Genomic DNA, 27385 nt, shown 5'->3' with positions numbered 1-27385 from the left:
AGTCAGGTCATTCTGCGCGCCACAGACTGCAAGGAGACGTTGGATCGTGCGTAGCGGGAGCGAGTGAGTTCAGTCAGGACATTTTGCGCACCACAAATGGCGAGGAGCCGTTGGATTGTGCGTAGCGGGAGCGAGATTTGATGAAAGCGAGCGGGATCAGTCGGGGCATTTTGCGCACCACAGAACTTGCAGAGGCCCTAGCAGAAGTAGTTACAATTTCCTTAGCCACGGGTGAAGTGCTGGAGGATTGAAGGATAGCTAATATTGTTCTGTTGTTTAAGAAAGACTCCGGAATAAGTCAGGAAATTATAGGCCAGTGAGCCTGTCTTCAGTAGTAAGAAAGTTATTGGATTTATTCTAAGGGACTTAATTATATAAGTATTTCGATAGACAGGGGCTGATTAGGGATAGTTAACATGGCTTTGTGCGTGGTAGGTTGTGTCCAACAAATCTTATAGAGTTTTTTTGAGGAAGTTACCAGCAAAGTTGATGAAGGAAAGGTAGTGGATATTGTCTACATGGACAAGGCATTGACAAGGTTCTGCATGGGAGGTTGGTCAGGAAGGTTCAATCGCTTGGCATTCAAGATGAAGTAGCAAATTGGATTAGATATTGGCTTTGTGGGAGAAAGCATAGAGTGGTAGTAGATGGTTGCCTCTCTGGCTGGAGGCCTGTGACTAGTGGTGTTCTACAGGGATCAGTCCTGAGTCCATTGTTGTTTGTGATTTATATCAATGACCTGGATGGTAATGTGGTTAACTGGATCAAAAAATTTGCAGATGATACCAAGATGGGTGGGGGGAGGGACTTAGTGGACAGCGAGGAAGACTACCAAAGCTTTTAATGGGATTTGGATCACCAAGAAAACTGGGCTGAAAAATGGCAGATGGAATTTAATGCAGAGAAGTGTGAGGTGTTGCACAAAACAGGGTAGGGCTTACCCAGTGAACGGTAGGGCACTGAGGAGTGGGGTAGAACAGAGGGATTTGGGAATACAGATCCATAATTCCTTGAAAGTGGCATCACAGGTAGATAAGGTTGTAAACAAAGCTTTTGGCACATTGGCCTTCATAAATCAAAGTACTGAATATAGGAGTTGGGATGTTATGTTGAATTTGTAAAAGATGTCGGCGAAGCCTAATTTGGAGTATAGTATGCAGTTCTGGTCACCTACCTACAGGAAAGATATGAATAAGATTGAAAGAATGCAGAGAAAAATTGCAAGGATGTTGCTGGGGCTTGAGGACCTGAGTTATAGGGAAAGATTGAATAGGTTAGAACTTTATTCCCTGGGGCATAGGAGAATGAGGGGAGATTTGAGGGGTATATTATGAGGGGTATAGATAGAGTCAATACAAGCAGGCTTTTCCCACTGAGGTTAGAACTAGAGGTCATGGGTTAAAGGTGAAAGGTGAAATGAGTAAATGGAACATGAGGGGGAACTTCTTCACTCAGAAGGTGGTGAGTGTGTGGAACGAGCTGCCAGCGGAAATGGTGGATGAGGGCTCAATTTCAACATTTAAGAGAAATTTGGATCGGTACATGGATGGGAGGGGTATGGAGAGCTATGGTCCAGGTTCAGGTCGATGGGACTCGGCTTGTTTGGCATGGACTAGATGGTCTGAAGGGCCTGTTTCTGTACTGTAGTGTTCTATGACTCTATGACTCCTGTGTCTTATATTTCTCAACAATTTGTTTCCCAACCTGCAGAACACAACCTGCTCAATCTCTAAGTTTATGTAAAAGACTACAATGATCAGATGCTGAAAGCTACCCATATCTAAAAAAAAGGGGCAGTTAACCTGTTTTCTCTGGGTTGCTCATGGTATCGTCAAGGTTGGGAACGGACTGCGTTACGTTGTCCTCCTTGGCTGCTGCGGCTTTCTGCTTATTTTTCAGCGCCTCAAGTGCTTTGAGCTTCCGAGCATGTTTGTGACCCTTGTAGTGAGCTTCGGCCTGGTTCTGTAAAGTAATGAACCATTCGGTTAAGGTCAAAATTCCTTCATCAGAAACCTTTCCTTTCCATGTAACCTTTGTATACAGAAGTGTACAAACAATGGCATCATTCCAAGGTCAGAACTGTGATTAGGTAAATGAATGCATTGGTACCAAAATGCTGTAGAAAGGGCCCCATCAGAAAGGAGATCTAATACACTCTAGTCAGATCGTCCCCTTATCCACAGATGTGACACAATTGCAACCAACAGCACTTCAGATTCAAATACACTCTGTAGGATTAACTCAGAATTCAAGGATACGGATTAGAAGGGTGACCATACCTTCTGTTTTTAATGGAACAGTCCCATATTGAAGCCATAATATGATGTACTGACTTTTTATAAAATTGATCCAATATAAGTGAGAGTAGAATATCTGTAATTCACAAGAACATAGAGCTTAAGATATAGGAGCAGAATTAGGTAATTTGACATTTCGAGTCTGCACTGCCACTCAACCGTGGGAGTTTTTATTTCAACCTGATTCTCCTGCCTTCTCCCCGTAACCCTTAACCTCCTTAACAATCAAGAAACTATCAATCTCTGTCTTAAATATACCCAAAAACTTTGCCTCAACAGTTCTCTTTGGCAATGAATTCCACACATTCACCTCTTACTGGCTAAAGAAATTACTCCCCACCTGAGTTCCAAAGGAATGTCCCTTTATTCTGAGGCTGTGCCCCTGGATTCTAGACTCTCCTCCTAATGGAAACATCTTCGCCATTTCCACTCTATCCAGGTCTTTCAGAGTTCCATGTAAAAATAAAATCCTGCTTTGTTCACAGTAACCACACTCATGTTTATGATGTGCAGTAGTGACAAGTGTTGTCTTGAGAAATCACATGCATATTAGACTTGAACCCAGTTCAAGATGGCCACTGGTAGTCAGCCACATTCAATTAGCTTCTGCCTCAGCCATCCACCCTTAGAAAGTGGCTGGAAACATGCCTACACTTTCAACAATGAGAATATGGTGGGAGTATGGCAGGAACATTGTTGGGAACTGGGTGAGAGATTAGAGTGTTTTAGGAACAAAGCTAGGTGTGTGGAACAGAAGGTAATGGGAACAGACAAGACCAGTGGCGATCACTTAGAATTTGATGATACCATGGTCAGCTGCCCAATAATGGGCGGTTTCATGGTGTACTTTTACCTTACGTAGCTTGGATGCACCAAACAAAAAGACCAGCGACATTCACACCAGAACGAGGGTTCCGATGACCAGGGAGAAAAACAAAATTCATGGAGTTTACTTCTTCAAAGGATTAAACACCTGACTTGCAATATGGATTTCTGCAACCAATCATGAAAAACCAACCCACTGAAAAGTTTATTGGATGTTATATGGACAACAGCAAGACAAATGAGCAAGAGGGAAAAACAATGCATGCTGAAAATTGCAGGTCAAACCCAGGGAAAAAACTTGGTATTGGTTTTGGTTCTCACATTTTTCATGCTATCTACAAACAACAGCTGACTGTTTTCCAGTTGACTTGAAGTGCTTTACTGTGAAGTTTATAAGTACTTTCACATTTATACTGTTTGTGTAGAAGAACCTCTACTGATTTGTGACCCCCCTGAATATTCTAAATTGCTAGAACAAGGCAGTATATGGCTCCTATCAGTGGGACTGGCACTAAACAGAATTTTGTTGACTCTGACAGAAGGCACTTTCTCTATAGCAAGAAAGATGTCCAACACTATTGGAAAACATCTTTAATGGTTCTCGCTCCAAATTGTGACTTGCTGTTGCTAGTAAACAAACAGCACACAATAAGAAGATGGCAGAGACCGTTGAGAAAAGGATTTGTCAGTGGCTAAGGCTGCACTGCAAATCCATGGAGAGAACTTGGCAGAGAAGCTCAGAGAAAGGTTTGCCACATCTGACACAAGAACACACTTGCAGAATTTGGTTGAGGATGGGGCAATTAGTGATGGGGAGTTCTATAACGTAGTAGAGAATTTTTTTTTGTCAACCGCAGCAAAGGCAACTGGGCCTATCAGGCCACCCAGCTCCCAGTTGAGTGAGGCTTTTCAATAATGAACACAGTCTAGTCATGTCTCAGTGCTTCTACCAATGAAGACCATTCTGTTAATGCAAGTACATTTTAACCAATACTGCACAATCTTCTTTGAAAAACAGTTGAAAAATAAACGGGCATCATAAAAGGTTGTTTCAAGAGAAAAAGACGATCTACAGGATTGTAGATCCAGAGAAACAGCACCATGAGAAGAGGCCAGGGCTTTCTTAAGAGTAAGGACTATATAATTGTAAGTATGGTACTATATTTTATTATTAATGTTCTAATATATTACAATTCTGATTATCAGTACATTATTTACTGTTTTGGTGTTTGAAAGTTTGTGATTCATTGCTGTGTTCAATAGCTTTCTTTAATGTTGATGTGGGCCAAGGAGGTTTTTAGTGTTGGGAGGTTGGGTTAGAGTGGGCGCCATGGTAGTGTAGTGGTTAGCATGACGCTAATACGGCTCAGGGCATCAGAGTTCGGAGTCCAATTCTGCTGCACGTTCTCCCTGTGACCATGTGGTTTTCTTCCGGGTGCTCCGGTTTCCTCCCACAGTCCAATGACGTACTAGTCAGTAGGTTAATTGGTCATTGTAAATTGTCCCGTGATTAGGCTGGGTTAAATAGGTGGGTCGCTGGGCATTGCAGCTCGTTGGGCCAGAAGGGCCTGTTCTTTGCTGTACCCCTGAAAACATAAATATGTACTCTTTATCTAGGAGCCAAAGTTAATGTTGCCAATTAAGACAACGGAAAATGGTCACCCTAAAGATTCACATCTTGTGAACAGACAAGTTTGATGAGATCATTTGGATTTGGCTGGCACAGTGGTACAGCCTGTACAGCTGCTACGCCACAGTTGAAGCAACCCAGGTTTAATCCCAACGTCTAGTGATGTCTCTGGGGAGATTACTTGTTCTCACTGTGACCATATGGGTTTCTTCTGCCAATTTCCTCCCATTTCCCAAAGGTGTGCAGGTAGGTTAATTGGCAACTGTAAATTATCACCAGTGTGTAGGTGAGTGATGGGAACATGAGGAAAATGATGATTCGTGTAAGATTAATGTAAATGGGTATGGTGTGGATGCTTCTATGCTGTGTGACTCTGTGATTAGGACTTTATCATACTTGCTGAATTTGTAATAAGTATTAGTGAAAATCAAAAACCACCATACTGAAGATGCCGAAAATCTGAAACAAAAACAGAAAATGCTGGAAATACTCAATAAATCAGGCAGCATCTGTGGAGAGAGAAACCAAAGTTAATAATTCAGGTTGCAGGAGCTTTTAAACACCTTGCTTAAAGGCAATATTGTTAAAGTGGTTGTCATTCATATTTTTGTGATAGAAGGTGTTTTTATTCCTTTCATAAATCACTAGAGTAAGACAAAGGGCAAATATGATAACATGTCACCAGAAGCCAAGCATTGTCTAAGCCTCATGGGGAGATATCTATTTCACTGAATTGAAATGAACTCTTTTGTTATTTTTCCAGTCTATAAAGAAGCTGATCCTAGTTGTTCTCACTCATACCCGAAAGCAGGAAGGTGGCGTCCGGAAAGCTCCTTTTGAAGTGGGCTGTTCCTCAGGATACACAATGGCCTCTTTCAGAAACTCAAGCGGCTTCTTGCAGAAAGCGTTACACAATTCCACATGGCCACATTTTGTTGATAAGGTTCCTGATTTATTTTAATATTTAATTTCCTTCAACCATTGTGCTCATACCTAACTGAGCTCTGCCTAATAACTCAGAGCCTGAAGAGGCTGCTCTTGCAACAGAGCAAAAGGTTGACACACACGCGCATTAGCTGACGGCCTGGAATCCATAAGATCATAAGACATAGCAGCAGAATTAGGTCATTCAGCCCATCGAGTCTGCTTCACCTCTCAACTCCATTTTCCTGCCTTCTCCCTGTAACCCCTGACATACTTACTAAGCAAGAACCTATCAACCTCTGCTTTAAATATACCCAATGACCTGGCCTCCATAGCCGTCTGTGTTTGTGAATTCCATAGATTCACCACTCTCTAAAAGGATATCCTCCTCATCTCTGTTCTAAAAGGATATCTTTCTATTCTTAGGCTGAGTTCTCTGGCCCTAGACCCTCCTACTATTGGAAACATCCTCTCCACATCCACTCTGTATAGGCCTTTCAAAATTCGGTAGGTTTCAATGAGATTCCCCCTTTATTCTTTTAACCCATATGTTAACCCTTTCATCCCCAGGATTATTTCCAGGAACCCAAGCATCTCTGGGTAACTACAGTACTGACTTGCCTTCCATCTTCACTTGTCCAAGTCCCCTACATGATCTACTTTATTACTATCCCAGGAACTTCTGATTTCAGTGAATCCCATTAAATCAGCCAGCAACCAGCAATTTTTTGAGGCTAATCTCAAATTATAATTGATCATATTGATTGCATTTCCTTACAATACAGGAGAAAGACATTTTGACCCATGGAGTTTACATTGGCACAGCAGAATATTGCATACTCCCACTAATTTTCCCTGCAACCTTTTCTCCCCATATTCCCATGATTCTACAGCCAACCAATGCACTAGGATTAATCTCCTGTGCTTAATTAATCTATCAATCTACATATGATTGAGGGAGGAAACTAGAGCACCCAATGTAAAACCCATGCAGTCACAGGAGAAGGCACAAATTTCTTGCGTTGGAGGTTGAGACTGAAACTGAGTGGCTGGGGCAGCTCTAGCTGCATCACTGTGTTAGTCTCCTTAACATTTATCAAGTTGGAGGATTCATTGCTGATAAAGTGTTCCTTCTGTAGAAAAGTATCCTAATGTCTGGGCAGAATAGAGCTCAGTGGAAAGAATAATTACTCAAAAAGCACTGCTATATCCCAAGATGACAGCTGAAATCAGAGAGGATTGGAGATAGGAATTCAAGAAGACAGAGACTTACAAATCTGTCACACATATGGCGCGAGGGGAGGGGTGCGGTCTACAGATGTTAGTGCAGACTTGGAAAAGACCGACTCATCATCACAGCATGTGGCTAGGGAGCTTTACTCAATGGGAAACTTAACTGCTGTGAGTGAGAGATATGCAGATGTACGGTGAATAGGAAATTTAATTAGCTAACGTGAGCTATCATTAATTAGATAAATTAGTTGTATCTTTATTGTTCGGCCTCCTTAAAAACTCTATGATTCCTGATTAAAAGGACTGAGACAAGTGTAATTCACTAACGATCCTATTTTGTTGATAGTGCTATTATTCATATTTTTGGTTCTCATAATCTAACTGCATTTTTTCTGATCAGTTCAGTTTATTTATTTGATTTGAACCTGATTTGCTGTATCTTGGATCTGACATTAATACAGAAAATCACCGTGCGTTGTTGACTTCCCATTCTAGGAGGACAACCAGCCCATTGAGTCCATGCTGGCTCCAATCCCTCCATTTACTTCCCTGTCACTTGCTTTGCCTCACATGCTCATTTCCCTGATTCTCCCATTAGTCACCTATGCTCGGGGTAATTTACAGCAATCAAACAACCTAACTACTAGTCTGTCTTGGGATGCAGAAGAAATCAACAGCATTCAGGGCAAAGCCATGTGGTCAGAGGAAGAATGTGTGAACTCCACATCAACAGGAGTCCAGATTTAACCAAGGTCACTGTGTTGTCAGACTGTTTAATGTATGTTTATGTCCCTTCTGCTTTAAGTTGATAATACTTCAAATAAATCCTTCCTATCATTTGAGCAGTATCAACTTGTGTGCATTTTCTTCATAATAAAAGGAATGGTCATTCAGCAAAAAAAACAGTTTCATCTTCCCAATAAATCTTACTGAGAATATGTGTTGCTTAGAAATTCAGGATGCACAAAACATGACTGATACTGTCATTATAAACACAGCACACTGTGAACAGTGATAAGAACACCTGGTAGCGAACTGACCAGCAGTATTCTTAGAAAACGCTTTCAAAGGTACTCTGAATATTAACCAATGCACACAATGGGCAGATGATACAGAAGTAACATCTGAAATGACATGTTTTATCACAGTGTGCTTTTGAAAGCATTGCTCGGCTCTCAAGATGCTCTCAGAGTGCTGAAGTCAATGGGCATCAAAATTAAAGTACTCTGGTAGCGGGAGCTGCAGCTTACACAAAGGATGATGGCTGTAGCTATTGGACGTCAACCCAGGACATCACTGCAGCAGCAACAAACAATCTGCAGGACAATCTCAGTGGGCCGAACATCATCTGTTGAAATCCTACCTATCTGATGTGCAGACAGTTCCTTCCCTCCCCCACCACCCCAGATGCTGGTCGACCCACTGAGTTCCTCCAGCAGATTGTTTGTTGCTCCAGATTCCAGCAACTGCATTCTCTCATGTCTCCATCTCTCTCTGAGCTCCTCAGGTCGGATCCTAGGCCCAGCCATCTTCCTCTGCTTCATCACTGGCCTTCCTCTCATCACAGGGTTAGAAATGGGAATGCTCATTGATTGTTAGATAATATTTAACTCCATTTTAAACTCCTAAACACCTGAAGCAGCCCACGCCTCCATGTAGCAACATTTAAACATTGACTGATAAATGTCAAGTAACATTAGTATTACAAAATTGCCAGGCTGTGATCACCTCTGATAAGAGAGAGACTGGCCACTTACTCCTGACATTCAGTGGCTTTTGTAACTCCAAAGCTACATGTGTGGACATATACAGTGACTATAAAAAGTATTGCCCCCCCCCCCCCCGGAAGTTTTCATGTTTTATTTTGACGCCAAACCAAGCTATCGGAGGATTGATGCTAATGAGAGAGATAAGAGAGACAATGGAGAAACATTCAAAATGCTAATAAGAGAGGAGAGAGGGATTAACGGAAAAGAAACACAATTCAGAATATTGACAGACCGGTTGCTTTGAAGCTGAACTGTTTGAAGTTTGATGGACAGGTGATACCCCAGCAGGGGGATAAAAAGAGCAGGTTCGCTAAGGCACGACACACACCACGAGACCACGAGACAACGAGACCCTGGAAAGAGCGGTGTGCCCCCACAAGTGGTGGGAGTTTGGAGGTCTGGTTCGCAGGAACCGACCATAGGCTCACAGGGTGTAAAGGCACGGTTGGTGGGAACCTGGTGTGTGTGTCGCCCTTGCCTGGGTGCCGGGTTCACCGCAGAAGAACGATCGTATCCGGAACGGAGGGGTCACAGTCGGTGACCACAGCGGGATAGAAGACATCAAAGGTCTGCCTGAACCAAATTGCATCCCCCCTCCCCCCCCCCTCTCTCTCTCTCTCCAATGGTACAACAGTGATTACTGCGAACTGCACTAAGCTGAAGTGAACTCTGCGTCACTGTAAGACTGATCATTTTACCCCTAGACTGCGATAGAGCTTGGTTGATTCCTATTACCCTAGTTCTGTGTATGGGTGTGTTTTATCATTGCTAACCTGTTACATTTATATCCTTACGATTAGAGCACTGTATTATTTGTTTCTTTAATAAAACTTTATTAGTTCCTGGTAATCCAGACTCCAACGAGTGTTCCATTTCTGCTGGTTTGGCAACCCAGTTACGGGGTACGTAACATATTGTTTAACAACATTGAATCACAGTGGAGTTAATTTGGCTTTTCTGACACAGATCAACAGGAAAAGATTCTTTTGAATCAAATTGAAAAAAAAAGATCTCTATAAAGTGACCTAAGCTAATTACAAATAAGTATCTGCTCCCTTTAATATGACACTGGTACAGCCAATTGGTTTTAGAAGTCTCATTATTAGTTAAATGGAGATCTGTTTTTGGTGACCTGTATGCAGTCAAGGTGTTTCAATTGACTGTAGTAAAAATAAACCTGGATCTGGAAGGTCCAACGGCTCCTGGCAAAAACTACAGCACATCCTATCTTTCTGATGTAGCCAACTACTTCTGCTTTTTTAAAATTTATTTTTACTGTCACACTCACTGTTTATGAACCCCTGAATTTCATCCGTCTTCCGCCTTTTTTTCCTTAAATCAACTGATTCTGTCCCTTCCTGAAGAAACGTGTGCTGCACTTTTTAAAAACTTGAACGCCTTGCTGCGCTTCAAGAGGTAGGTAGGTAGTCGTCTCAGGTTTGTTTAAAACTTCCTTGTCGCCACTGTTATGTTCTGTAACTCTAAAACATAAAACTAATTGAAAGAATAACATGGAGCCAGGAGAATGCATGCCTTAGCTTCATTTTACTTCTAGCAAGGAGCACAGTTGTGACGTGATGGCGTAATGACGAATGCCATTCACGTACTTTTCCATTCAACTTATAATGAATTATTTAAATGAACAAAAAATGCTTAATCAAACAATATATTTACAATACTGTATTACTCAAATGTTACTGAAATATTAAATGTACAACAGTGAACAGAAAATCATCTGGACTAGCCACAAAAATGCTGTGGCTACAAGAGAAGGTGGGAGTCTGAAGATTCAGTCACAAGTGACTCACCTCCTGACAGCCAAAGGCTTAACCGCTATCTGCAATGTACAAGTCTGGATCATGATGGAACCTCCACTGCTTGCCGGATGAGCGGAGCTTCAGCTATACAAGAAGCCTGACACTATCCAGGATAAAGCTGCTTACTCGCTCAGTGTCTCATTCACCATGGTCAAAATTCATTCTTTCTATGTTTGCTTCTCCACAGCTGCAGCATATACCTATCATCTCTTGCCTCGTCAACTCTGGCAGACCCTCTCAACCTGAAACTAGCACCAAGAAGGACGAAAGCGGCAGGTGCAGGGACTAGCACTCCCTGTATGTTCCGCTGAAAGTCACACTTCATCCAGTCATTCAGCCTTGCTGGGTTTAAATCCTGAGATTTCCTTTCCTACCGCGTTGTGGGAGCACCTTCACCAGAGGCACTGTAACAGTTCCAGAAGGGCAATAAACACTAACCTCGTCCATCATGTGCGGGTCTCCAAAAGAATGCAAGCAGAAAATTAAGTGGTATGACTTCCAATTATTGCATAGCACCCTAGTGTTGTGCACAACAACACAGAAAGATTGGACACCGACCCTTCAGAAAACTAAAATGAGGACATTTTATCCAAAAATGGTTGGTGGACCCAAGCACTCCATGTTATCTATCTTGAATTGGCTATTTTAAATGTTATATTGGAAAAAAGACTCATTTCACTTTTGTTTTCATGATGATAAGTGCACTGGATTTATGACTGTACCTGGAAGAAGATACATAGGTGAGGAAAATAAGATACACTACTAAAGAACTGTGATTTAAAAAATTATAGTGTATTTTAAAATCACAGAAGTACGCCTGTCACACCGTAACACAGGTGTCCTAAGGCAAGTTCAGGGAGGACAGAAACCTCCTGTAGAGCATCCCTACCCCTTATGAGGTGAGGGTCTTGGAGAAATCAAACATCCCCATTCTCTCTGGTGCCTTGTGCTCAGCAATTTTGAGCCAACATGCTATGTCCCTACCTCAACCCCTTCAATACTCACTGGGAAATTCTTATTAGTGGTGAAGCCATGTAATCCTTGTGTGCTTACATGGAGATTGTACCTGCCAATAAACTACGGAGACAGCCCTCCCTGTGAATGTGCATTATAGTGCACAGGCTGCAATTGGGAGTAACTCTGTTGAGCATCCATCAACCTCAGGTGGTCCAACTGAGTTATGTGGAGATGCTCGAGATGACCTGACTCTGTGACTAGCATGGATGTTTGCCATTACAAGCCTTAAAGATCACGTTTTCCTTCCTCAAGTGATGAGGGTCTTTGTCCAGGGTATCACATAAGCTAAACCCGAAAGTACTGGTGATTTCAAGCAAGGCCACATCAGGGTCCTGCGAGAAAAACACCAATTAACATTGGAGGGAAGTGATCTTCTACAGCAATCAAAATTACAGGCAATATAGCCAGTACAGTTAATCATGCTATATACATATTATAAATGCACATGAACAATTTGAAGGTATTGTAATAATCTCTTTCCAGTCCATTCACATCAAAATACATCAACTGGACTGTACAGTGGAGCAGGCTCAAGGCTTCACTGACCTGGGTTCAGCTCTGACCTTGTGTGCTGTTAGGTTAATTGGCTACTATAAATGATGACAATGTAAGTGTTGGTTGCTGGTGGGAGCCAATGGAATCGTGAAAGAGGATACATTACAGGGAACTAATAGGGGGAATGGGAATAATGGGATTGCTCTGAAAGCTGTCAGACACTCAACGGGCTGAAAGGCCTTCTTCTGCGTCATTTGAAATGAGAAATTAACAACTGTGGGGAAGAAAATCCGACAGTGTTTGGAAGTGTTCATGGTCAATGCTCTGACTTAACAAACAGTGCAGGGACACAGTCTGCACAAACTCCAACCAACTGAACTGGGTGGTAACAGCTCTGATGGGAATCACTCAGAATCAGCCAAAACCTGAGTCCTGTATTTCCACACAAAATTTGCGCACAAGTCCAAAATGGACATTAGGATCATGATTTACAAATACCCATGAAGCAACTCAACGACCAAACGCAATTAATATTGAAAATGTTGACCTACACAATGGCAGCAGGAATAAAATGGGAGAACTTTAGATTTGCCCATCCAAAGCCCAGGTTGGTTAAATTCAATTACCTTGTTTTGCTGTGAAGTGTCAGAACACTGGCATGAAGAAATTAAGAACAGTTGCTGTAACCACTAGATTCATCACCACTTAATGTTACTTTGTTAGATCTATTTCATTAGACTGAGGACGTTCCTGTATTATCAGTGATAATATTCTATTACAGCTTTATAAATATATGTATAACAGATGATGATGAGATATCCAACGTACAGCAATTAGCGATAAATGCATGCTCCGAGGCAGTTGACATGGAATTCAATAAAATAATTAAGGATTAATTTGTGCTTGGTTGTATTGAGTTGGCCAATTAAGGGCCAATTAAGGGCAGATTGATTAAGGGTAATAAATAGTTTCCCTGACCCACCTAGGATCCTAAACCAGCAATCTGCAGCTTCCTACAGTGATTAACTATTCCGATCGATACCCAGTGTTAGATCTTAATCCTACCAGATCTGTGTAAACCAAGTGGGTGGGCATTTAATCGTGAACAAGTAATTTAATCACTCATGCCCTATTCATTTCTAACTGCTTGCAATTTGAACTCATTGGCATGGGGGATGTTCAACTAAAGCAGGGAAGATGTTGTGTATTTTTGCCAGATAGAGTTCTATTGTGCCAATGAATTGGCAAGGCAATTTTAACTGAAGCTTGACCTGTGGCAAAAGAGTGACTTGAGGCATAAGCAGGCCTTCGCCTAGTCTGGAGTCCAGAGCTCATCTCTTGGTGCTATGAGCCTCGGTCTTCTCTGCCCTGGATTGTCCTCTGTTTGTTAGCCTGCAGTGCATTTTTGTTGTAACTGTAATATTTCATTCTGCATTCTGTTTTTCTTTTTACTACCTCAGCATACTTATGCAAGAAATGATCTATTTGGATTGTATACAAACAAATGCTTTTCACTGTATTCTGACAATAATAAACCAAGTTCTAGGTCATTTAATCAAGGACCTACTATGTCACTAGAAAGTTTTATTTGAGTCTGTGGTATCTCTAGGCTTATACGTAATTGATAAAGCAAACTGATTTTCCAACTTACAGTATCACTCACTAAGTTCCCACTTTCCATTTGATAAAAGTCCTTGAGCCCTCCAATTCACTCACCATCCTGACTTGGAAACAAATCACCATTCCTTTATTGTCGCTGGGTCAAAATCATGGAATTCCTTCCCTAACAGGACTGTGGGTGTAGCTACACCTCAGGGACTGCAGTGGTTCAAGAAGGCAGCTCATCACCACCTTCTCAAGGGCAACTCGGGATGGGCAATAAATGCTGGCTTAGCTGGCAACGCTCACATCCTGTAAGTGAATAAATTTTAAAAATTTATCTCAAAGTACAGCGCGGTAACAAGCCTTTCTGGAGCAAAGAGCCAGCACCGCCCATGTGGCCAATTAACCATATGTCTATGGGACGTGGGAGGAAACCAGGGCATCCAGAGGAAACCCACACGGTCACAGGGAGAACCTTGTTATTCCTCTCCACACCTTGTGGCACATCGGGTGGCAACCTTACCATTTAGATTATGAGGACATGCAGTCCTCTTTTATTGTCATTTAGTAATGCATGCAATAAGAAATGATACAATGTTCCTCCAGAAAGACATCACAGAAACACAAGACAAACCAAGACTAAAAAAACTGACAAAAGCCACATAATTATAACATATAGTTACAACAGTGCAAAGCAATACCGTAATTTGATGAAGAACAGACCATGGGCACGGTAAAAAAAAGTCTCAAAGTCTCTCGAAAGTCCCATCATCTCACGCAGACGGTAGAAGGAAGAGAAACTCTCTTCCTGCCATGAGCTTCCAGCGCCGCAAACCTGCCGATGCAGCACCCTGGAAGCACCCGACCACAGACGACTCTTGAGTCCGTCCAAAAACTTCAAGCCTCCGACCAACCCTCTGACATCGAGCACCGAGCACCATCTCTGCCGAGCGCTTCGACCCCGACCCCGGCAACAGGCAATAGGCAAAGCCGAAGATTTTGGGCCTTCCCCTCTGGAGATTCTCCATCGCACAGTAGCAGCGGCAGCGAAGCAGGCATTTCAAGTTTCACCAGATGTTCCTCCGTGCTTCTCACGTCCGTCTCCATCAAATCAGGATTGTGCATGGCATCCTACTTCACAAATACAATATCATTTCGGAGCGGCCGCGCGTGCTGCATCGCACTGCCATCTTCTCCTTCCCTCCTCTAATTCCTTCTTTAGCAATTTGGAAAGCGGGTGGGAAGCGTGCAAGGAGCTAGCCGGATTTAGACCCCGGACCATTCACCTCGAAGTCCAGTACTGATGCCACTACGCCACCAGCCAGCACAGGGAGAACATGCAAACTCCCGACAGACAGCAGCAGGAATTGAACCCTGGCTAATGGTTACACTAACAAGAAGCCCCACAGTGTTTCTTAGTGATCAAAAGTTGAGACCCATTCTAAATCCTTCAGTGTTCTACTGTGAAGTAGGTTAATAATTTGATAAGTTGTTCAAGTGGTAGCGGCTTACTGACCTGAGTTGGAGCATGAATTGTCAGGGTCTGCACTATTCCCTGCAATTCCCCATCTGGTAAATGATTCACAGGTCAATAAAAGGATTAGAAGCAGGCACACTATACACCCAGTGCTCATGAGTGTCTTTTAGGTTCAATGACCTTTGAAGGCATCTGATGAAGCACCTTTGACCCAAACATCCTCTCTCCACAAATGTTGCCTGATCTGCTGAGCACTTTCAGATGCCTTTAACTTTTTAACCCTCTATGTGGCTAGCCACATGTTCCTGAAATCACAGCTCGGAGGTCAGTCCAAGTGCTCCGATTTTCCAGAGGCACTCAGAAATTCCACAAGGTCAGGAATAAGGACTCAGTAAACATTTTGCAGGCACATGGGATGATAAACTGCATAAAATATTTATTTAATGTAAATGCTGCACTAGGTTTCTGCAAGGTAGCTGAAACTTACTGTGTTACCAAAATAAAATTCCTCACTGATAAATGATGGATAACTGGGATTGCTGATCATAACTGGGGTTTTATGTTCACATCTGATTATAATGTGCCATAGTTAGAATGGGTTGTGATTTTAGTCATAACTTTTAAAGTGAAACTATCAATTTATTCCCCTAAACGCCTTTTCACAGATGTCACTGTTTCCCGAAAGTGACACAAGATTCTAAAAACGGACCGTAAAGAATAGACATAATTTTATATGTAAAATTACATACACAATATACAATATGTTTGTGTACATGCTTGTGCTTGTTAGTCTTATTGCTTCCTGATTTTGCAACACCCTGATTTTAAAGTGCTTATCTGTTTTTTTCATCTCCCTCTGGTAACCCCAGCCCTGCCTAAAGCATCAATTTCCCCCAACTCCACAATTCTCTGTAACCTCCCCTCTTTCACTTCTGGCTTCTTGCAAATCCTCAAGTTTCTTTGATTAACGATGCTGGACATGTCATCTCCTTACTCTCCAAATTCTGGGATTTCTCTTCCTCAGCCTCTCCACTTCCCTCCCCCTTTCTCCCCATTTGTAAGAGGATGTTTCCAGTCACCTGGTCTGTAGCTAGATGTGAAATGTTGTTCAGTAAACCTTCTGAGAAGCACTCTGTTACATTAGGCTGGATCCACAAACCCTACCACAGTTGTGCCAAGTGGTGACTGATGGGATGGTGAATGGATGTTTGGGGTTTAATATGCTTCTTCCAATACTTGTATTTGCCCTTTACATGTTCTTGGCACAGAGATTCAAGGTAATAAAAGCATCATTCTAGAATGATGCTCCTCTAATTTGAATGGTCATGGGACAGAAATACCTATGAGTATGTCACCTTTCTCAAGAAAACTTTGAAGAGTTCTTTGTCCTTGAAGCTTTTCTCTGTCCCAGAAACCTCTTGCTGTGACCAAGCTCAGAGTAGAGTGCTTTTATTTGTGAATCTGCTCTTGGTATTGTGGAAGACATGGAAGAGGTGGTTAAGTGTGATACAAGCATTATGCCAGGAACATTGTGCTAGGAGGGGACACAGGCTCCTTTACCATGGCAATTGATTAGGAGGAGTTCCGATGAAGAGTCTAGACATCGATTGTTTGCTCCCTTGATGCTTCCTGACCTGCAGAGTTCCTTCAGCATTTTGTACATGTTGCAATAGATTTGGAGGATCTTGTGGAGATTTTGGTCATACCTCTCCAGTGGTTTGAGATGAAACTTCAGATAAAACAGATATCCCAGTGTCCTGAGAAGGAAGGTTGAGGATGTAGTTTTTGATTTTGTAAGTTTACTTTGGCTTCGATGATCTATGGTTCTGAAGTATTCTAATTATTCTTCTTAATTTTCAGCTCTTTGATGCAAAGGTTAAAATCTTCTCAATTCCAGCAATGCCTGGCTTTAACCAGGCAGGCGAGCAGCCAATAATTCATCACTCCTAAATGCAATGTTGTTCACTAGAATTTCATCCAGACAAGGAGCATATTTACCAATCTTGATGAGGCACTCCCTGGACTTAGCTTAATATTCAGGGAGGTGTCCTAGTCCCCATATATCCATGTTAGACTGGCTGACATGCATGACTGGCTAATATACTGACTGAAGCAAATTCACTCCAGATGAGAAAAATAAGAAGGGAAGGATTAAGAGGATTATTTGAAAAGTTAAAAGGTCAGTTGTATGCTATTAAAAGACCCCTGCTGGGAACAAAGCTCTTTCAAAGCTAATAGAGAATTAAGTTGGCAAAACAGTCCAGGAAGCTGCAGAAAATGAGAAGCAAGTTACCTGTATAATAACAGGGACTAAGAGGAGAAAATAACCTCATAATTCGATGACTCTAAAAACCCCAGCAAGAAATGCAGGAAGAAATGACCCACAGTTAAGTGGGAGGATTACTTGGTACCTGCTATAGTGTGATTCTTAATCAGTGATACCTCAGTAGAAGCTGCATTGTTCCTGACGTGAACTCAGTCCATTGGGAGACACTTGTAGGAAGTTATAACATTTTGATGAACCCACATGTCTTCTAAATTTCAGGGCTAAATGTCCTATTGCATTGTTCCTTCTTGTCTGCAAGGAATGCATGCTGCCAAATTGCAGAAGGCTCAGCTGCAATCTCCTGTCTACAACAGATGGAAAATTTGAGGGAGCAATTGTGGATATCTTGCAAATTGTGCATGTCAAACTGCCCTTATGCCAGTTCTTGAATGATGCATTAACCATGTGTTTTGTATCAATTTGAGGTGACACTTTATTTACACTCTTGCTAGATTTCAAGCAAATTAAATTGGAAAAATGGGATCAACTCCAAGGAAATGCACGGTCTTATTTTCACAAAAAGAACTTTGCTGCATTTGAGGGACTTAAGTGGCTCCTGTAACTCTGATGGGTCCCAAAAAATGATAAAAACATATAAAATCCTGGGAATCAAAACAGAAATGAAGATTAAAAGATATTACAGATGCAGAAATCTGAAACAAAAACATAAAAGTTAATTGTGTTTTGCAAGAACCATCTGTGGAAAGAGAAACAGAGTTAACACTTTAAGTTTAATCAGATCAGGGCACCAATTCTGAAAAAAAAAGTATCTTTGATCTGAAAGGTTCATTCTCTCCTTGACTCAGGAGTTATTTCCTTGACCTTTACTTTCTTGGAACTCTGTTGGTCCTGATATCATTCTCCCATCAATTTCAATAATGGTGATGAATGGAACAAAACTTGGGCTGAAAACAGAGTCTGGAACAAGGAACTAACTCAAGACCTAACTGTAAGACGCTCTCTGCTTTGCTAGTATTGGAGGACATGTGCATTTCTAAGCAGGGTCCAGAGAGGACCTGGGAGATGAGGCATGAGTAGCAAATCAAAGTTCAAAGTTCAAACTAAAATTATTATCGAAGTGCATGTATATCATCGTATACTACTCTGAGATTCATTTTCTTGAGAGCATTCACAGTAGAACAAAGAAATACAATGGAATCAAGGAAACGCACAAAGACTGACAAACAACCAACGGATAAAGGAAGACAATCAGTGAAAATACAAAATAAGTAAATAATATTGAGAATATGAGGTGTTAAGTCCTTGAAAGTGAGTCCATAGGTTGTGCAATCAGTTCAGAGCTGAGGTGAGTGAAGTTATCCATGGCGATTCAGGAGCCTGATGGTTCAGGGGTAATAAGTTAAACCTTCCTCTGCTTGTGAATGCATTCAACTATGAACAAAAATCATCACATTCTGCCCTAGATATAATTCAACAGAAGTATCTGAGATAAAAGACAAATGGCTATAAATGTTCTAGTTATGCACTATATAGTAACAGCAGCTTATTATACTTTTCATGGAAATGAATCCTGGAGGCAGAGTGAGAAGTGCAGTCACAACTTTAATGGGCATTTAATGATACTGACTGGGATGAATTTCTGGACATATCTTCAACCTCAGATTCACTAAACTGGGTATGAGTTAAGACAGCCTTCTGCTACAATATGAGTATTAAAATCACTAGCAGCACCTTCTGTGAAACAGCTTTGTTTTAGTCCCTATCTCTCTGAGATATTTCTATACACCAAACCCTCACTCCTGTTTTGGCTGTATCTGGACATTCTATTTCTTTGGTAATTCCTCCATTTTCTCACAAGCAATTTAGCTTTCTCATTGGAGGTCAACAATGGTTTTTCTGACAAACAAGACAGCTTTTGCTATGTTTACTCTCTCCTGGATGCTTGATATTACATTAGCTACGGTATCAATATCTTTACCCTTTAACTTTGCTTTGCAGTGTGTCTATTAATAGACATCTTTAACATCATTTTTTTTGCTAATATCCCTTGTTTTCCCCACATTTTTAACTTAGCTCAGCTGAGTAGCTTCTTAAATTCCTTGCATGATGACTATCACGAACATTCCCTCTATGGACTCTGCCTACACTTCTTGTTGCCTCAGTAAAGCAACCAACACAGTCAAAGACCCCACCCACCCCAGACGTCCTCTCTTCTCCCGTCTACCATTAGGCAGAAGATACAGAAGCCTGAAAGCACAAGTCAGCAGACTCAAGGACAGCTTCTAGCCCATTGTTATCAGACTCTTGAATGGATCTCTTATATGACAAAATGGACTCTTGGCCTCACAACCTTCCTTGGTATGACCTTGCACTTTATTGTTTACCTGCACTGCACTTTTTCAGTAGCTTTCACATGTTACTCTGCATTGTTATTGTTTCACATTATTCTAGCTCAATACACTGTGTAATGATGTGATCTGTATGAACAGTATGCAAGACAAGCTTCTCAATATATACTGGTACACGTCACCACAATAAACCAATACCAATACCACCAGGGTACATTTAGTTTTATACCTAGAAGATATGTTTTTGTGGCATAATATCAAATAACCTTCTGAGTAAATGTAAAATTTATAACCATAAAAAGAGCAAAAAAAAAAGGAATTCTGCATCTTGCAAATGTCAAACCAGCTTCTGCAAGAAGCAGGACAATTTTTCTCAGCGCAAGATAGAAATCATTTAATGACTCTCACATCACATGTTGTCATTAAATTTACTACAGTTCAGTGAAACAGATTTCAGACACTCTTTACCCCATTACCCGTTTATTCTTCTAGCACTCCATTTCATCACATTTTATTAGAATTCTACAAAAATTCATTTGTGTCATTAAAATGCAAATTATACCAGCAAGTTTAACTGTGGAACCTCAATATGACAAAAATGAATTGAGTTGTAGAAGCCATTCTCACCGCATCATTGCTCCTGAAAGAGACTGGAGGAGATAATGTACGTGGGGAAGGGTTCACTCACTCACCCTGATCTCTCCAAATAGTGTGGCCACGTAACAGGAAGCTTTAAGGGAACCAGGGCGATGGTGTAGGGGGTTTTGGAGGGGTTCAGAGAAAAGTTAGCATTGATGGATAGCTACATGGTAAAGAAAGACTTCTATTTATATTGCACTGTTCATGATCCTTTCAGGAAGCCTCACAACACTTTACTGCCAGTGAAATAACGTAGAACTCCAGACAGTGTCTGTCACATTACAACAATGAGCATTCATACAGCAAGATGATAATGATTAGGTAACTTGGTAATTGGTAAATTATTATCACGTGTACTAAGATACACTGAAAAGCTTTTGTCTACACACCATCGAGACAGGTTATTCCAAACACAAGTACAAGGTAGAACACAAAAAAAGTGCAGAATATGGTGTTGTAGTTACAGAGAAAATGCAGTGCAGATAAGCAATAAGGCCGGGAACACGATGAGGTAGATTGAGATCAAAAGTTCCTCTTTATCATATGAGGTCCTTTCAAGGGTCTTTACAGCAATAGGGTAGAAGCTGTCCTTGAGTCTGGTAGTACATGTTCCTAAACTTCCTTGATTGGTGGTGGTGGTGGGGGAGAAAGAACGACCAAGGTGGGATGGATCCTTGATTATGTTGCCTGCTTTCCCAAGGAGACAGGAAGTGCAGATATAGTTACATTTAGTGATGTTGCCTGATGACTAGTAGCCAGGATACCAGGCACAACTTTCCTGTTCTTTTCAAAATAATCTTGTGGACTGCTGTGCATACACCCGAGAGATAAATGTTTCTTAGCCTAAAGTGTTACTTGAATTACAGGGTACCAGCAGTGTAGCAGTCCCACGGAATTTTGCTAGTGTCAGCCTAGAGCACTTAGAGTGAGACAAGAACTCAGAACCATCTGACAGAGATGGTAAGCATCACAAACTGAGCCATTTTGTGCTAATTTTGTATTTGTTTTTGCTTCAGTTTAAGAGTAAAGCTGTAAAAACATAGAATCTCAACACTTGGGGCTAGAGATGGATGGAAAAACTTTAGAAATTTTCTTATTATTGCACAAAATGGCCTTAAGTATAAAATTTGGCTTACAGCATTTTGTTTTCCCAGAAGTGAAAAAATAACTGGACTGAAACATTTACGATCAAATGACTGTGATTTTTTTTGTGAATGCCTTAATAGATTAAGATCTATAGTTTCTCAGGGCAGGATGAATAAACATCCTTTACAGGTTTTTCAGAATGCTTACCAGTGTTTCTGGCTTTGTAGAAGTTCATTATGAATTTGTCCCTCCCTAACTCAGAGCAAAATATTGCCTCAATCCTAAATTGACATTAGCCCAGCAGAGACCTAACTCTGACAAAGAATGTGAATGCATTTCTCTGCAAACACTATGTAACCCAAGTATTTTTCTCAAGATATATGTGTGAACACACTCTCAAATTCAATAATATAAATTAAACTATTAATAAAAAGCAGTGCCAAAACTCCATGGGTGGCAAAACGTTTGAAATCAATATTATTCAATTCTCATTGATCTCAATGACATAATGGGACAGTGATGGGAGGGGGGGGGGATGCAGAAAGGAGAGTGGTCAAAGGGAATCCAGCATTTGAAACTAGGCAAGGCACTTTCTGAAAGCTGGAAAGAAAATGAAGCAGTGCTTGGAGTACTGTGTCCAGTTCTGGTCACCTCACTATAGGAAGGATGTGGAAGCATTGGAAAGGGCACAGAGGAGATTTACCAGGATGCTGCCTGGTTTAGAAAGTATGCATTATGATCAGAGATTAAGGGAGCTAGGGCTTTACTCTTTGGAGAGAAGGAGGATGAGAGGAGACATGATAGAGGTGTACAAGATATTAAGAGGAATAGATAGAGTGGACAGCCAGCACCTCTTCCCCAGGGCACCACTGCTCAATACAAGAGGACATGGCTTTAAGGTAAGGGGTGGGAAGTTCAAGAGGGATATTAGAGGAAGGTTTTTTACTCAGAGAGTGGTTGGTGCGTGGAATGCACTGCCTGAGTCAGTGGTGGAGGCAGATACACTAGTGAAGTTTAAGAGACTACTAGACAGGTATATGGAGGAATTTAAGGTGGGGGCTTATATGGGAGTCAGGGTTTAAGGGTCGGCACAACATTGTGGGCCGAAGGGCCTGTAATGTGCTGCACTGTTCTATGTTCTATGTTAACCTTGCCTAAGGAAGCAGCCAGGTAACCATTCTAATTTTTTTTAAAATTTGTTTGCAGTTGATTCAAAACTGATTCAGGGGCAGAAGCAGAAGCAAACAGATTCAAAAGCACTTGCAAGAAATATTGTCATACAGTTACTGTAATGTGATTAAGATCTTTGTAAAGGGACTTCATCAAGACCTGTGTGAATGAGTGTTCGCCTTCAAGACCATACCAGACATACTCACAGCAAAAGCCGTGGATGAACCAGGAGATTCATTGTCTGCTGAGGGCTAGATCTGCGGTATTCAAGACCGGTGATCCAGAACTATACAAGAAGTCCAAGGTCGATTTGTGGAAGGTGACTTTAAGAGCAAAAAAAACCCAATTCTGACTGAAGTTAGAGATGGAATTAGATGCACGTCAGTTCTGATAGGGTTTGGAGACTATTACTTCCTACAAAGCAAAACCTAACATCATAAATGGCTGTGATGCTTCACTCCCAGATGAGCTCAATGTCTTTTATGCATGCTTTGAAAGGGAGAATAAAACTACATCTATGCAAATGCCTGCAGCATCTGGTGACTCTGTGATCTCTGTCTTGGTGGCTGACATCAGAATATCTTTCAAGAGGGTGAACCCTTGCAAGGCATCAGGCCCTGATGGTGTAACTGGTAGGGAATTGAAAACCTGTGCCAAACAACTGGCGCGAGTATTCAAGGATATCTTCAATCTCTGACTGTTGCAGTCAGTGGTTACCATCCGCTTCAAAAGGGTGGCAATCCAGTTCCCAAGAAGAGCAGGGTGAGCTGCCTCAATGACTATTGCCCAGTAGCACTCACATCCATTGTGATGAAGTGCTTTGAGAGGTTGGTCATGATAGAATCAACTCCTGCTTAAGCAAGGACCTGGACCCACTGCAACTCGCCTATTGCCACAATAGGATGCAATCTACTAGTTCTCCACTGGGCCTTGGATCACCTGGACAATAGTAATACTTCAATCAAGCAGCTGTTTATTGACTACAGCTCAGAATTCAACACAATCATATCCTCAACTCTAATCAAAAAGCTCCAAAACCTGGACATCTGTAGCTTCCTCTGCAACTGGATCATTGACTTCCTCACGGGAGACCACAGTCAGTGCAGATTGGAAATAACATCTTTTCCTCACTGACAATCAATACTGGCGCACCTCAAGGACGCAGTCTTAGCCACTGCTCTACTCCCTCTGCACCCACGATTGTGTGGCTAGGCCATCTACCATTTGACAACTACAAAACTATTGTTGGCAGAATTTCAGATGGTGACGAAGAGGTGTACAGGAGCGGGATAGATCAGCTGGTTGAGTGGTATCGCAGCAAAAGCCTTGCACTCAATGTCAGTAAGACTAAGGAATTGACTGTGGACTTCAGGAAGGGTGAGTTAAGGGAGCACATGCCAGTCCTCATCGAGGGATCAGTAGTGGAAGGGTTGATCAGTAGTGGAAGGGTCCTGGGTGTCAACATCTCTGAAGATCATCAGTAAGTAAAAGGCTACCTCAGTAAATACAAATATAAATATAATATAAATATATTTAAGACAAGGCTTGATAGATTTTTGCATAGTAGGGGAATTAAGAGTTTTGGGGGAAAGGCAGGTAGGTGGAGATGATCTTATTGAATGACGAAGCAGGCTCGACGGGCCAGATGGCCTACTCCTGCTCCTATTTCTTACGTTCTTATGTGCTTATCAATATCCTGGGCCCAACATATTGATACAATTACAAAAGAAGGCACAATAGCAACCATATTTCATTAGGAGGTGGAGGAGGCTTGGTATGTCGCAAATTTTTACAGGTGTACCATGGAAAGCATTCGAACTGACTGCAGCACTGTCTGGTATGGAGGGGTCACTGCAAAGGATCAGAAAAAAGCTGCAAAACTCCATCAAGGGCACTAGTCTCCCCAGCATCGAGGACACCTTCAAAAGGCGAAAGCACAAAAAGATGGCAGCCATCATGAAGGGCCCCATCACCCAGGACATCATTGCTTCTCATTGCTACCATCAAGGATGAGGTACAGGAACTTAAGGCACACACTCAGTGATTCAGGAACAAATTCTTCCTCTGTACCATCAGATTTCTGAATGGACAATGAACCCATGAACACTACCTCAGTATTTTTTCCTCTCTTTTTGCACGACTTACTTAATTTAATTTTTATATACAGTATATTTCTTACTGTAATTTATAGTATTTTTATTATTGTGTATTGCAATGTACTGCTGCCGGAAAACAACAAATTTCATGACATATGCCAGTGATATTAAACGTAATTCTGATTCAGAGAACGCCCAAGCAAGGATGTGGCATAAGTGGTTGCATATGGAGGGGCCACTGCACAGGATCAAAATAAGCTGCAGAGGCTTGCAGATTCAACCAGCCTCCATTATGGGCACTAGCCCCTAAAGTATCGAGGGCATTTTCAACAGGCAATGCCTGAAAGGCGGCATCGTTCTTTAGGGACCCCCATCATCCAGGATATGCCCTCTTCTCTTTGCTACCATCACGGAGGAGGTACAGGAGCCTGGAGACACACACTCAACATTTTAGAAACAGCTTCTTCTCCTCCGCTATGTGATTTCTAAATAGTCAATGAACCAACCCATGAACATTACCTCACTATTTTTGCTTCCATTTGCATTACTTATTTAATTTAATTTATATATATATTTCTTATTGTAATTTAATGTACTGCTGCCACAACACAACAAATTTAATGACATATGTCAGTGATATTAAACCTGATTCTGATTCTAGCTCTTTGGAATTAAGAAGCAAATGGTAAATTCTTTCTGAGAAGGGGAATTTTTCTGGTGGCTTTCTATGGGGAGCAATTTATTGTTAGTTATCATGGGATCAAGAAGGAATGATGGAACGTTGGTTTATCAGGAATGGACCATGGGTTTGCCACAATGAGCTATTGGCTTACAGTCTCTCACAAAGAAGAGCGAAACACATTTTTATTACATTTTAACACATTCTTGAGAATATCAAAATATGAGCCTGTAAATCTTGTTGCCCTAGCACTATATCATAGCACTGAAGTTTATTGTTAGTTGTGTCAACTAATTGTGAATTGTAAACACCATAAAAAGGTTGTCAAGCAGTTTCATAGTCAAACTGTATATTAAAAATTCATTGTATCATTTTCCTCATTTTTAATGCTTGTTATAATGACATTGTGTTCACGAGCAATAAAATATGATGAAGTGTTGCTGAGGTCCACACATCATAGATGTTCTGGGATTTACCTGTAGTAAATGTTGGGTTTTATTGGCATTCAAAAATCTGTTTTGCTGCAAGATGTTCCAAAGATGTACTTACATTAAGCAGCAATGCTGAGAACCAATAGCCAAGTCAATGTTGGAATTAACTTACTTTGTTGGCATTCTAAATGCACCAGAAGGAGCAGTGAAGATTCAGTGGAAAGGCTCTGGGATGAGGGAATTTGGCTACAAAGTTATGCTGGCAGAGCTGGGGTTATTCTCTTTGGGGTAAAGAAGGATGAAGGGAGACGTGATGGAGGTGGACAAAATCATGACTGTTTTCAACAGGGAAATGGAGTTCAAAGTTCCAAGTAAATTTATTATCAAAGTTCGTTTAAGTCACCATATAATATCTTGAGATTTATTTTTTGCAGGCATTCACAGCAGAACAAAGATTGCAATAGCATCAGTGAAAAACTACACACAAAGACTGACACACAACCAATGAGCAGAAGAAGTCAAACTGTGCAAATAAGTTAATTAAATAATACTGAGAATATAAGTTGTAGAGTCCTTGAAAGTGAGTCTGTTGGTTGTGGAATCTGTCCAGAGCTGAGATGAGGAACTTGTCCATGCTGGTTTAGAAGCCTGATGGTTAAAGGGTAATAATTGTTCCTGAACCTGGTGGTGTGGGACCTAAGGCTCCTGCATCTCCTTCCTGATGGCAGCAGCGAGAAGAGAGCATGGCCTGGAAGGTGGGGGGTCCTTGATGATGGAAGGAAATTTGGTATGGACCCCCAAATTCTAAGAACTTTCTACAGGGGCACAATTGAGAGCATCCTGACTGGCTGCTATGGGAACTGTACCTTCCTTAATCACAGGATTCTGCAGAGAGTGGTGCGGACAGCCCAGCGCATCTGTAGTTATGAACTTCACATGATTCAGGACATTTACAAGGACAGGTGTGTAAAAAGGTGTGCAGGATCATTGGCGACCCAAGTCACTCCAACCACAAACTGTTCCAGCTATGGTACCACAGCATAAAAGCCAGGGCCAACAGGCTCCGGGACAGCTTCTTCCACCAGGCCATCAGACTGATGAACTCAACCTGACTTGAGTGTACTCTATATTACATTGACTGTTCTATTTATTATAAATTACTAGGATTGAACATTGCACATTTAAATGGAGATGTAACAAAGACTTTTACTCCTCATGTATGTGAAGGATGTAAGAAGTAAAGTCAATTCAATTCAATTTGTAGGAGTTTGTCAATTTTTTAAATGACATGCTGAATCTGCAAAACCCTCTAGAAGGCATTGTTGTGCCTTCTTTGTAATGGCAGTTATGTGCTGGTCCCAAGACAGACCCTCTGATAAGATAACGCCAAGGAATTTAATGTTACTGACCCTTTTCACCTCTGATCCCCTGATGAGGACTGGCTCATGGACCCCCAGTTTCTTCCTGCTTCTTCAATGTGTTCATATTAATGGACGTTTGAGGACCAGATGATGTAAACGTATAACAGCAGTTCAAAAGATCATTGAGTAGTAGAGTAAAACA

The 27385-nt window shown here is 41.4% G+C and overlaps 1 protein-coding gene across 2 annotated transcripts in view; it reads right to left on the bottom strand.

Moving 5' to 3' along the window:
- znf385c (zinc finger protein 385C) overlaps positions 1-27385 on the bottom strand; it is a 266688-nt gene that overhangs the window by 28601 nt on the left and 210702 nt on the right. For both annotated transcript variants that reach the window (XM_072248633.1, XM_072248634.1), the window contains exon 4: positions 1803-1962. In XM_072248633.1, coding sequence (XP_072104734.1) covers positions 1803-1962 — 160 coding nt within the window. The remainder of the gene's footprint in view (positions 1-1802; positions 1963-27385) is intronic.

This window comes from Mobula birostris, chromosome X (assembly GCF_030028105.1).
Source record: "Mobula birostris isolate sMobBir1 chromosome X, sMobBir1.hap1, whole genome shotgun sequence".
NCBI lineage: Eukaryota > Metazoa > Chordata > Chondrichthyes > Myliobatiformes > Myliobatidae > Mobula > Mobula birostris.
Note: the sequence above shows the minus strand (reverse complement) of the source record. Positions and strands in the feature narration are given on the sequence as shown.